This window comes from Littorina saxatilis, linkage group LG5, assembly GCF_037325665.1.
Source record: "Littorina saxatilis isolate snail1 linkage group LG5, US_GU_Lsax_2.0, whole genome shotgun sequence".
In the NCBI taxonomy this organism is placed as follows: domain Eukaryota; kingdom Metazoa; phylum Mollusca; class Gastropoda; order Littorinimorpha; family Littorinidae; genus Littorina; species Littorina saxatilis.
The window spans coordinates 23,455,228-23,468,789 of NC_090249.1; the positions used below are offsets into that span (position 1 = coordinate 23,455,228).

General features: G+C 41.6%; 1 protein-coding gene across 2 annotated transcripts in view; it reads left to right on the forward strand.

Moving 5' to 3' along the window:
• Positions 1 to 1,219: 1,219 nt before the first annotated feature.
• Positions 1,220 to 13,562, forward strand: part of LOC138966606 (lipoxygenase homology domain-containing protein 1-like) — a 99,416-nt gene continuing 87,073 nt past the window's right edge. For both annotated transcript variants that reach the window (XM_070338888.1, XM_070338889.1), the window contains exons 1-6: positions 1,220 to 1,329; positions 2,502 to 3,255; positions 4,245 to 4,437; positions 9,453 to 9,616; positions 12,710 to 12,929; positions 13,354 to 13,505. In XM_070338888.1, the coding sequence (XP_070194989.1) occupies positions 2,599 to 3,255; positions 4,245 to 4,437; positions 9,453 to 9,616; positions 12,710 to 12,929; positions 13,354 to 13,505 (1,386 nt within the window). In that variant the 5' untranslated portion in view covers positions 1,220 to 1,329; positions 2,502 to 2,598. The remainder of the gene's footprint in view (positions 1,330 to 2,501; positions 3,256 to 4,244; positions 4,438 to 9,452; positions 9,617 to 12,709; positions 12,930 to 13,353; positions 13,506 to 13,562) is intronic.

A 13,562-nucleotide genomic window follows, 5' to 3' on the forward strand; every position in this document is an offset into this window, starting at 1 on the left:
CCACCCCTGAAAACGGACACACACACACACACACACACACACACACACCGTGACTACAGTCTCTCATCTGAGGTAGGCTACACTGCCTACTTTCGCTTTCTGCTGCAGTGCCACTGAGTGGCCCGGTGATATATATATATATTTCGCGGAGCACATCAAGGCTGAGCCAAATCGAAAACTTGAGGCCAAACGAAAATGTGATGGTGCATTGTGTGTGGTTATCAATTGCAATATTTATGTTTCCAAAGATTGCAGAATATTAAATGTTCATGCGAAGTCGGAAATCGGAGAAAATCTAGTGGTTCAGAACAGTCGGGAGGGATTTTTTTAATTTCAGGTAGATTTACAGGTTACCGATAAACACAAAATCTGACAAAGCAAGATCCTTAAAAAATTGTTTTAAAAAAATATTTAAAAAATGCGGGAGGGGGTGTCTTTAAATCGGGGAACGGGAGGTTTCAATAGTAGTGTTCCAATCTCATGCAGAATGGACTTCTCTTTCGCCTTCCGAAAGATGAGATTTCCTTCTCTGCCTCCCTTCCCAACAGCCAGGCCATCTAACCGCAGATACGGCTCAATTCCACCACGGACGTACATGAGACAGGTAATGTAAGTCCGTGATTCCACTGAGGAATCCTTTACGTCACCATCTCCGACCTAACCTCCCCCCTCCCGTCCTCCTCTTTCCGCGTGACTGACCAACCGGAGACAAGCCTCGTGATGAAATCGCATCTTATACACCAACACTGCTGAAAATGGCGCCAGGCACGACAACCGCTGCCTGATTTTCCAACACTTATTAAGGCAAACCCACGCAAGAAATGCGAGAGTTAAGGATGGGAAAATACTACAACACTGTGTAAGTGAACAAAAATGAAAGAAAGTTTTTTGCATGAAATTAAACATTACGCAGTAATATGGAATACAAATGTTCTCCCTGCCAGTGAAGACGTGATGTTTTTCAATCCTTTTTCAACTGAGTCAGCTCTCCTGCGGCGTTGGAAATCTAGGTTCTGTGCAACTAGTGTTGTGTTCTACGTTGAATTTGTGAACTTTGGGGTAACATTCGTATTTACGCGAATGGATACTTGACATTTTACGCAGCTACGATGTAGCAAAGACACAAAGCACACGAATACACATAGAAAAGCAGTTAAAAGACAGTCAGTTTTAAAAGCGTCTCATGAGAGGTTACCGGAAGTTTACATCACGTGGTTAGAAACGACCTCGATCAATGCAAGTGCGCTGTTGGTGGCGGCATAGTTTGTGGGATTTTAGAGTCAATCCGGCAAAACCTCGTCCAGCACAAGGCCTGCGATGTGTTGACAGGTAATCCCACGGAAGCTTATCTTTTCATCAGTGCCAGAGTCGGGTTATTTTTTTGGGATTTGCTTTTCGTTGTGATACGTTTTCAGTGTTAGTGGGGAACGCCGAGTTTTCAATGTTTCATGTTTGTCCAGTCTTAACTTGATTGCCTGACAGTAACGGCGAAAGGTGTTGGCACAGTTTCAGCTATTAGCTTGTTGTGTAAGATTTGTTTCTTTGAGCCGGATAAAAGTGTAAACTGTACGCGTACCAACACTCACAGTCACATACATGCTACTGCCAAAATGTTTTCTTCTGTTTAATTAATAGTTGTGTTTTTATAGATCCACCGGTCTTTAAATGCAGTGCTCGATTTAATACCCGTGTAAACGTTTGTGTGAGAAAAGTATCTTGTACACAAACTGACAAAGCACATTGATCTGCTTGTATCAACTCTGGCTTGAAGTTGAAAGACATAGGCATATGACAGAAGATTATATGTAGAAACAACACGATATGCATCCTTTCTTGTTGTTGTTGTGGAATGATAGTATGTGATGTGTTGCTGTTGCATCTCAAAGGCCTACAAAGAATACCAGTTAGGCAGCTACGCCACATGCATGTGCACACACACACTTGTCTAGTTTTCCAGACGTTGCAAACCTGAGAACCCATATATACATATAATTTTATATATATATACATGTATATGCTTTTACCGTGTTTTGTGCTATTATTTTTTTTATTTGCACATGATCATTATGATGGGAAAAGAAAAATAACACCTAATCAAAAAGTCCTTGACTAGTTTTATGCACAAGAGCATCTCCAGTCATGCCAATCCTGTATTTTGACACTAGTTTTTAAACTGTCAAAGTTTCATTGCACGCAAAGTGAAATCACTGGTAAATCGTAAGAAATGATAAGATAAGACTAAGTTACTTTGAATTAGTTTGAAAAATCAATGCCTTTTGTAATTTTGTGTTCTTAAATTGAATGATGCAGAATGCTATGTAAAGTATGCTCAATTTTTATCAAATTTCAGTTTTTGTGAAATATACTTCAAAGTGCAAAGTGATTGAGGAAGGGGTAGGGTGCCTTTTGGTCAGCTGGCTGTTTACACCTTCCATAACTTTTTAACCATGATCAATTTCCGAATGAAACACTGTCACTGTATGATTGTTCCTGTTTTCCAGGTGAGATTGTTCTAGTCAGGATGTGTGAGACAGCAATAGGATAGCAAACCGCCAAAAAACTTCTTGCACAGAGATAAGAAGATTCCTGCTTCCAGCCATGGCTGCCAAAGGGGAAGGACGCCAAACGGGCAGTGCCTATTCCTCTTTCCGCAAAACTCTGCATGACCCACTTCACGCCAAAACATGTTACTTCTACAAAGATGGAGACTATAAATTCTCAGGGATAAAGGTCGCAGTTCACCCAAAGCGGTACCGACGTCTAGAGGCACTGTATGCAGAGTTATCCAACAAGGTCAGAGGACTTCCGTACGGCGTACGCAGCATCTTTACGCCTCGAGGTCGGGACGTGATCAGCTCGGTTGAAGGCCTTCAAGACGATGGCCACTACATCTGCTCCACCTTCAAACACAAAGCTGGGGGAATGAACCTCAATCACGTCTTACCGCCACCGATGTGGAACTACAAGAAACCGCCCAGCGGTCAAAGGAATTTGAATTCTATGCTGCAAGACCCTGACCTGGACGATATGCCCAGAGTGAAACGAGCCAGATACATACGCGAACAGAGGATGGCCAACGCTTACAACCGCTCGCATCCCAAGAAAATTACTGTGCTACGCAACGGAGATCCAACTCAGCGACACATTTTGCTGATCAACCGACGGACAGCACAGACATTTGACCAGATCTTGTCGGACGTGAGTGAGATGTTTCAGTGTGCTGTTCGCAAGCTGTTCACCATGGAGGGGCGGAAGGTAAGAGTTCTTTGCATGTTGATTTGGTTCTGTTATGCTTTATTATAAAAGTTATGGCTCTAATATAAAAAAAAATGATTAGGGGAAAACAGACATGGAAATAAGATTACAGGTGCTGTAGATAAGGAGGAGCCTCCATGTTATGAATTTATGAACAACAAATCTGTGAGCAGTTGATGTTGAGTAAAAAGTGGGTCAGATTTCAAAGTCTCTGTTCTGTTTGAGAAATCAGAAGTTAATGTAATCAGAAACAAGTCACCTGAAACAAAATTAAAACATTCAGTAAATTTGTCCAACCAAACGGTTGAGACTGAGTACGCTGGATCAAATTTCACCAAGACTAATCATTCCTGGGCGGACAAAACCCTTTGAGTTTGACACAGGTGACAGAAAGCGTTAACCCAGTGTTCTTGGTACAGTGGTACCTGCGATGAAAGGACACCCTTGGGACCAGCCAAAAGTGTCCCTACATTGCAGGTGGCCTTTCATGACAGGTATACTTTGGTAGAGATAATATAAAAAGGGACAAGAGAAGGTGTCCTTTTAAGGGAGGTGTCCTCTCATGGGAGGGTCCACACATCGCAGGTACTGCTGTAATAGAAGTCAAGAGTGAACCAAATAAAGTTGCCATTTGTTTTGTAGGCTGGCAGTAGTTTCATATTCTCAGCATGATAAATTGTACAGTGGTTTGGAGAACACTGCCAGGGCCTCCTCCCAACAAATTTTTGTGGGTAGGGTTACCTGATCTACCCTATATTTAATTTATCCTGCCGACCCTAAACTTTTTTTTTCTGTGAAAACAATACCAACACAAAGAAACAAAAGTAAACACACACACACACACATGCACACAAACAATACACACATTGAAGCATGTCTGAATGTGTCTAAATTAAAAGTTACCTACCTCCCCATTTTTTTCCTCATGTTTCCTTAACCACCACTTTTTGTGTGCCTAACGTTCACCTTGTGGTGTTGTGATGTGACAGGTGCTTTCGCTGACCCAGCTATTCAATGGACCGGAGGTTTTGGTGGCTGCGGGCAAAGAGCCTTTCAAGTCCATGATGGGTTTTCAGTTTGAACCCCATCCTCCCGCCCAACCTCGAACCACTCGCAGTCGTCTTGGGGGTGACTTTGCCGCAGACAAGCTGAAGAATCGACGCGATCGACTCATGCGTACAAGTAAGCTCTTTTTGTGGTCAGCTGTATATATATATATATATATATCAATGATATTGGTGAACATTGTAAAATTTAACTGACGGTTCATCGCATTATTTTGAAAAAGAATGACTGACTCAATTGACGCGATCGACTCATCTGTGTAAGTGGAAGCATGTTTGTTTGTTTGTTTCCACCTCGCAAAACTCGCAAACTATATCTCATCAATAGTGTCTGTCTGAGCATTATCTTGAAAAATAATGACTGAGTCAGTTGACGTTCATTACTTGTTCAGCGTTTGACGGTTGGGTCACTCATAGTCTTAGACCTCCTGATGTTCATTACTTCAAAATAGACTATGCCTAGTGCTTGACTGTCGTTCTTGTCTGCATCATTCAATGCATGAAAGTAAATCAGACTCCAGCATGATAGCTGGATTGTTGTATGTCATGTTGAACAATACGTACTGTAGATAAGAATCAATTTTGTTCTGCAAACTCTCTCAACCTTTATTTTATCTATCAGAGGATGAAAGTCCCTTGTTTATTTCAATGCTTGTTATTCTCTCAGGTGTCGGGAGATTGGTTCTGCATAACTTTGACTTACTCTTGATCCACATGTTGGATATATATATACACGACTTGTGTCTGTGTGTGTGTGTGTCTGTGTGTGAGTTCGCGATGCACGGCCAAAGTTCTCGATGGATCTGCTTCAAATTTGGTGGGCATATTCAGGTAGACCCGGGACAGGACACAACCTGGTCGATATTTCAACACGTGCTCTCAGCGCGCAGCGCTGAACCGATTTTGGTTCCACCTCAGCTATTTTGGTTCCACCTCAGCTACCCGGGCCCCCATACCGACACACCAAAGCCAAAGTTCTTGGTGGATCTTTTTCAAATTTGGACACCGTATTCAGCTACACCCCGGACACAATATCATCGATGAGATATTTCAACACGTGCTCTCAGCGCGCAGCGCTGAACCGATTTTGGTTTTTGTGTTCATTTCACCATTATAAGTAACTCTTCCTTATCTTCTCATCTTCTCCAGGTTTTCAGCGTTTACCTCCCTTCCTTCGTATGGTGCACTATAGTATGAGTGGGGCGTCTTCGGATATTCCCGGCGTTCTGTTACTATTTTTAGAAGGTCACCGCAGTGTCCAGAACGTAAATTGGACCCGTAAATTATCCTCACTGTAAAAGTGCAAAGGTCGAATCAATTTATAGCCACGCGAAAAATACACTGTCATCTATCTCTCTATAGATACGGCTTCTCTGTGTTTGTGTGTGTGTGTGTGTGTGTGTGTGTGTGTGTGTCTCTCTATGTGAGCAACACCTGGGGATTGTTCAGTTCTGTTTGTGATGTGGTCTGGCGGCTTTTGTGTATTTGTATGTACTGGCCTTCCTTTGAAAAGCCATAACAGTTCAAAAGGGCTTACAGATAAGCTATAAATTGCTCAATCCTGTTTGAGTGGAGTTCGCCTCCAAAGGTGATTAACACGGTTACATTCGTCGACAAGGATGGGACTCGATATGGTCAGGAATGGCATTATGGCCACTGAGTCATTTTCGTGCTGTTCCCATTCCACGAATCTGGGAGGGACCTAAGCTTGGCGGGTCCATTGTTCGGACCCGGCGAAGCCGGTGTACGGCTCTAAGTACTTCTTCCCGGCGAAGCTGGCTACCCGGCGAAGCGGGTATTCATTCTAGTCTATATATGTACATAGGCATGAAAAGGAGTCTAAAACTGTGACATGCTCAGGAAAACTTTTAGCCTAAAAAGGAGACACACAAAGAAAGGCTAGACAAATCCAGTCACACTTATAAGCTCATAAACACACTATAAGTTAATGTATAAGTTCAAAAAGTAGTTTATTTTTAACAAACTAGTAAATTTAAATCCCGGCATATGTACATAACTTGTCACAACGTCACAAACTTCATTTAACCTTACAAGTGCACTATGACAGAAAATAAACATAACCCAAGCAAAAAACCCACATTAAATGACTTTAAATATCAAAACAACACCAAAACCAAAAATCTAACATTATTACACCCGACTAGAGCATTGTGTACATAACCGTCACATCATATCACAAAAATGCAACAAAAAAGGTGACAAAAGACGATTTCTGACCCCTCAGTACAAAACACATGTAAAAGAGATAGACACCAGACAGCCACAGCAAGGAGAAATGTAATCACAGAGGATGAAAGGAATAACATCCTTTTTCACTTCATCCGTAAATAAATTGCTAAAAAATCGAGATTAAAACAACAATTTAACCACACAGAATGAAACCAACATCAAATATAGTTAGAAATGCTTACAACTATGAAGTTAAAGTGGCAAACAAGCAAAATCCGGTTATAGGGGCTAGACAATTAAAAAAAACCAGCAGCAGTCAAACTTTGTTCATAACATCACAGCGTGACATAACCAAAACAGATACATTAAAACAAGAACATTCTGACCCAACAGGCAAACAAATGTATGGACATCTCCAAATAAATGAGAAGAACCCTTAAGAAGTAAAAGTTGTGGATGAAACCACCATAAATCCACTATACAGCAAAAGAAACCTATGTGTACATAACGGCACGCAAAGTCAGAGGATGAAAGTGCCCATATCAGCTCAAAATGGTGCCAAAATAACTGCAATCAACAAATCTGAGAAAGAAATTAGTAGCAAAGGGACACAGTTACCATTTTAAATCAAAAAACAAGATAACATATGTAGCAGGTAAGAGATAAGAGGGAAAAATACATTGTACATAACGCCACACTGAGACACCTAGGATTCTGAGTGATGTATCTTAAACAGATGCACACCTACAAAGGCAGAAATTATAAGAAAACAAATGACACACAGAAGGTACAAATAAAAAAGCAACTAGCAGCCCTGGAACATAAATTCAGATCATCATCAGAAAATGCAAGAAAAATGAGAATGTGTACATAACATTACAACAGGAGATTATCTTTCATGCATTGAGTGCTGTTGAGTACTGCTCACTTAGATTTTGTCAGTTGGGAAATGATCACTGTTTATCAACAGACATAGGAACAAGAATACATGAAAAAGTATATAAGTGTAATATGATTGTGAAATAAGTTATCAATTCTGAAGATGGTTAAAACAGGATGTGTAAATAAAAATCTTGAAGCTCACAAAAAAAGTCTGGTCTCAGCCATAAGTCTCATGTAGGCTATGCCTCCAGAAAGATTTAGCAGCAAACATGTAAATAAAAGCCCAGTGTTCAAGGGACATCATGTAGCCGTCCTCCTTGAAGACTCGCAGGATGTTGCACACGGGTATACAAAAAAAAAACAAAAAAAACAACAAAAAAAAACATTTTCTCTTGACTCTTCCCACAGCCCAATTCCTCAGGAAGACCTCCCAGGCTCCCTCAGCAGTAGCTTTTGTGATCTGAAAGAAAAAACGATTTGCAATTATAGATGCATGTATAGTTTCTGAAATGCTTGCTATAATGTTTGGATTTTACACTATCTGCTATCATCATATTTTCGACTTGCACTCAACCATCGTTACAAACAAACAAAACATGTCTCAAACAGCAATATGACTTACAAAATTGATAAAACTTACCATCATTGTGTACATAACACATTTCAAAGAATCACGACAAAACACTTACCTCCTGTGTTCTCTTATTTCTCGTTCGTTTCAAACGCAGACTTCTTCAAATGAAACTACGATCGCATGGCTGGAAGTCAGTAAACAAAGTTTGTTCACACCCCTTGTAGAAACGAGTCCATGCGCGGAAGAAAATATAGTACATAACTAACGCGTCACGACGCATCACGCAGTTGGCCGAAAAACCTTTCCCGTACCGCTGTTTATCATTGGATTCGTGTTTTAAACTTATTTTCACACAGAAGAATGATTTTTCATCGAAAATCAACAAAAACTTTGTTGTTCTAAAAGTTGAGAATGAATGTCGGCTCATTAATACACTCGGCCGGAAAATCACGACAGAGAACGACGTACATTCTAGCCTATGGTAATCTTCCGGTGAGCTCGACTCGGCAAATTTCGGGGCACTTCAAACTTTGCAAGGGAAAGACCGACCATTTCAGAATAGAATCTCCGTATTTTTTCTATATTTTGGACAGTGATCTGACAGTATGGGAAAGTTTGCCGAGCACACTGTACTAGGTGTCACAGAATTGCAACAGATCACCGTCAATAATCACCAACAAAACATCGATTATATTCCGCACACGTGAACCACACGCTACGGAGTCATGTCCGAGCCGAGAAAAATACCTTCTTCGTCAATGCTCTTCATGTTCACGATTTTAAATAAAAAAGAAGCATCAACAAGAGACCTTTTCCGGAGGTTGTATCACTTTTTCTGACTCGACGCCATTTTGTGCCTGTGACCATATACGACTTGTGTCTGTGTGTGTGTCTGTTCGCGATGCGCGGCCAAGGTTCTCGATGGATCTGTTTCAAATTTGGTGGCCATATTCAGGTACACCCGGGACACAACCTGGTCGATGAGATATTTCAACACGTGCTCTCAGCGCGCAGCGCTGAACCGATTTTGGGTTTTTTGTCTGGATCCACTACCAGTAACTCTTCCTTATCTTCTCCAGTGTTTTCAGCGTTTACCTCCCTTCCTTCGTATGGCGCGCGGATATTCCCATTCCGTTACTATTTTTAGAAGGTCACTGCACATTACTATTTTTAGAAGGTCTCCAGTGTTTTGCGCGTTTATCTCCTTTCCTTCGTGCGCCGGCAAAGCCGGCGTACACCCGGCAAAGCCGGGTCCCAGGCACAGCCTGGTATTCGGCTCTACTTCTTCCCGGCAAAGCCGGTACCCGGCGAAGCGGGTAATCATCTAGTATATATATATAAATATATATATATACATAATATATATATATTTAGAATGCTTACGTCCCTTTGTTTCTTAGATCTATAAGCCTACGCCCTATGTCAATCAGATTGAATATTACTGCAGGTAGAACTAAAATTCCTGACTCTGTCAAAATTTGTTTCAGAGGGTCAGTGGAAAGTATGGGTAACGACCAATGAACTGTCCTCTGGCGGGACGACGGCACAGGTGACACTGACTGCCTACGGACACAAGGGTCAATCCATGCCCCTACCACTCGGCTTTGGGGACGACGAGCACTTCAAGGCTGGACACATTGACGAGTTTGATGTAAGTTACTGAGTATGAGACAGGGTGATGGTGAGAGAGAGAGTGTGTTTGTGTGTGGTATTGTTTGTCTGTGTCTGTCTGTGTTTTTTATTTTTTATTTAATGTGACTGGATGGATTTTACTTTCCTTGCTGATATTGTAACTTTTGTATTTGGAACCATTATGCCAAATGTAACAGTGGGCTCTGAAATTCATAGATGTGGACGTGTTTGTATCTGTACAAGACTGTTTTTTGTGTGGTCAACCAAATAAAACAGAATCTTTGTGAATGAAAGCTTGAACTGTCAAGCATTTCCTAGTAAGGCAAAGGCAGCAGAGAATACAAAATTAAAGGTTGTTATCTTAATACTGTAGTCCCGTGTGATTAGTAAAGACTAGCTGTACCTGGTTTTTGAAAATCTGTTCAGTAATGCATTGGAACTGTTTCATGAATAATTTTTTCCTTCTTGTATGTCAAAACAAAAGGTACGCTTATAAAATGTCTTTGTTACACACACGTGCACACACATAAAGAAACACACACACATGTACAGAGAGAGAGAGAGACTCTGGGCTTGCCCTGACTGATTGTCTTTGACCGAGACCACTGAGACTTGGCCAGCAAAGTTGAACAGAGTGGACAGTGACGCCATGAACATATGACGCATGATATACGTCAAAACTTTGCCAGCCCAGATAGGTAGGGTCTTCGGTGGCTCATAGTATATCGACGGTTTACTGTTCCTGGCAGCCACGGCAATCATGTTTCAGGCCACCGTAGACAAAACGGGATGGACGTGAGACAACGTGGGGGGATGGAATGGGCAAATATGACGGGCCGTGATTGCTATGGATGCCAGGCCAGATTTTTAAACTGTCAAAAAATGTGCCACGACAGTCACAGTGCCGATGAGAAACCTAGTAGGCTGTAGTAAAACGGGGTGAACGCAACAAAACGTGATAGGCCATAACTAAACTTGGAGGCAGTCCGGAGTGGGACGGGAAGCATGTGTATTTCCCGGCATCTGACAGTCCTTTAAAGTTTTGTCACGTTCTGCCGTGTTTGGTGCGTGTTATGTCACGGTTGCTGCGCGATTTGTCACGGTTCTCACGGCAATCTAGGGTGTATGGTAGCCGTTTAGTCGTGTTCAATCACGGCACGTCCCAGCGTGTGAGGGTTTACGGACTCTGCGCTACGGCACGTTGCGTTCTACTACGGTCTGACACGCGCGCATGATTTTTGTCAACGGGCATTTTATTGCAGCAAGTTTAAATATGATTGTAAAGACTGATAGAGAAAAGCTTTCGTTGAAGATTTTAATGTCTACCAAAGTGAGAGGCAAAATGGGGAAAACCAGGAAACATTCCTCCTCTCACATTAAAGCGGGTGCTGATTTCTGACTGTAAATATCCTTGGAGGAAATGCTCTAAAAACTAGTGAAGTTGTTTTTGCACTGCACAAAGGCTTGACACAAATAGGGACCTGTTTACAGTCTGTAGGGACATATTTATAGTCGCTGAGCATGCAACGTCATTCGTTTGGCGTCTGATTGATTTTATAGGTTGATTTGCATTTGTGAGAAAGAGCCAATGACCTGAGGTTATAGCTAACTGTTAAAGAGATTTTGTTAGCAGCATTAAAAAGAGACGGCACCAAGCCAGCATTAAAAAGAGAAAGCCCACAACCAACTCAGCCAGTGTATCTGTAATTTTGTTTAACCAAAATCAGAGAAAATATTGATCAGTGTGAAGTTTATTTTGTTTGGACCAAAGCCTGTTGGGGAATACATTATAATTATGTATCTCTGGTGGAACTCATTGCTCAATTTGTTGCCTGCTGAAGCCATCAATACTTGTCTGTAAGTTGGTCATGTGGCTTAAAATAGAAGTAGGTACAAGGTAGGTGGTACATGTATGCCAATAGATTGGTTCTTTGTCCCTCCATAATAAGACGTGTCATGATACCAGGTTAACCTCTGAATGAGGTGCTAAACACTGTGTTACAGGCTGGGGTGCCTTTCTTTCTCTTTTATCCTGTTGCAAGCCTATCCCCTTGCTCCACCTTCAACTTTTCCCTGTCACTGTTCGTTTCTAAGATCCCTCACACACACTTTTTACTGCTCAGTAGTTACTTCACCTTAAGGGGAAGTTTTCACCTTAAGGCCTTGTTTGCTTACTGTAATTTTACTGGGTGTGAAACTCAATATCTGTTTTTGTGTTAGGGTTGATCTGGTGCCTTTAGTTTCCCCATTCCGGGAGGGGCTGCCAAGCATTATCTGGTTGCTATGTTTGGACGGCATGTGCCAAATAAAGTCAAGCCATTATTTATGCCTGCCATTGAACTTGAGTGTCCTGCTCAGCGCTGGCTTAGTAAAAGGAGCTATGTACGTGTGGGGGGAAAAGTGTTTGGGGAGCTTTTGTGACTTTGCATTCTCTGTCAGTCTAAAAGAAATATCTTTTGTGATGGGATTACGGCTTTGTACCGTTTTGCCTTGTGGCTCTGTCATGATAGGGTAGACGTTTTCAGTTTTGTTTGTATAGCTAGGCACACCGTTTTTCCTTTGTAAAGAAAGACAGACAAACAGACAGACTCACTGATATAAAATACACACACACACACACACACCCAATACATACACACACACACACACACACATAGTTTTGACTACTTTCTGTCTATTAGTTGACTGTTGTGTGCTTTATTTCAGACCCTCTTTTCATTATGCAGGTATAGATAGGTCCCCACACACGTGGGATGATCAGAGACATTCTTGGTACCAGCCCAAAATATCCCTTGATTAGATTGGAGGTGCCCTCTTAATTATATGTATACTTAAGTCAAGTTTATAGACCAAAAAAGAAAGGAATGTGTCCTTGACTTGGATGTGCCCTCTTAATTATTACAGCCCCGTATTGAAACAATAGTGTATAGCTTTCACTCTGTTTGTCTGTTTGTCCATACTACTGCTGGGAACGCAGAAGAAGAAGAGTTAGACTTAGAATAAATCTCTGGTATTTATGGGTCGATTGAGCTGACTTGGGGTACATGCAGTGCATGTTGAATGGGGTTTTGTGTTATCATTTAATTTGCAAGATGACTGTTGTTTTGGGCAGCTTTCTTTTGGTTCCCTGGGAGAGCTCTACAAGATTCGCCTTGCTCATGACAACACAGGGGACTATCCCAGCTGGCTTTGCGATGAAGTGCGGATGCATGACAAGGATACCGGGGAAGAACTGGTCTTCCCTGTCAAACGCTGGCTGTCCAGGGACGAAGATGACCATGAGATCTGCAGGGAGTTACCTGTCAACCGCTGTGGTGAACCGCATCTACCGGGTATGTGTCTATATGTGCATATGATTGTGTGTATGGGTGTGACTATAGATGTGATCAGTTTATCAATTTATGTGATCAGTGTATGTTTTGTGTGTGTGTGTGCATATATATATGTGATCAATTTATCAGTTTATGTGATCAATTTTGTTCGAAAAGGTTTGAGAACTACTTCACTCTTTTGTCGGTTCACGGTTGATCCCCTCAAAAACTAACAATAATATTTAGAGGGAGGTTATTTTTATGAGGCTAATTTACATACTTTCTGAGGAAAAAAATGAAACAAACGATTAAGGTCTCAAGGGAGTGATCGAAGACTGGAAGGTTACACAGTCAATGATTCACCATCAGCCATTCATTTCTTTAGTTTAATTTATGCAATTCAACTAATACATTGGCACACCTTTGCCCTTTGTTTCTTGTCCAGTGATAAAGTACGAGGTGTCAGTCGTCACGGGCAACCTGTGGAATGCTGGAACAGATGCGAACGTCTACCTCACTGTTTATGGGGATCGCGGAGACACTGGTGTGAGACAACTCTTCAGTTCAAACAGGGACCATGTCTTCAATAAGGGCCAGGTCAGTTAATCTCTGAAGATCTAACGCAGAAGGATAGTTGTTGATTTGCATTACTTT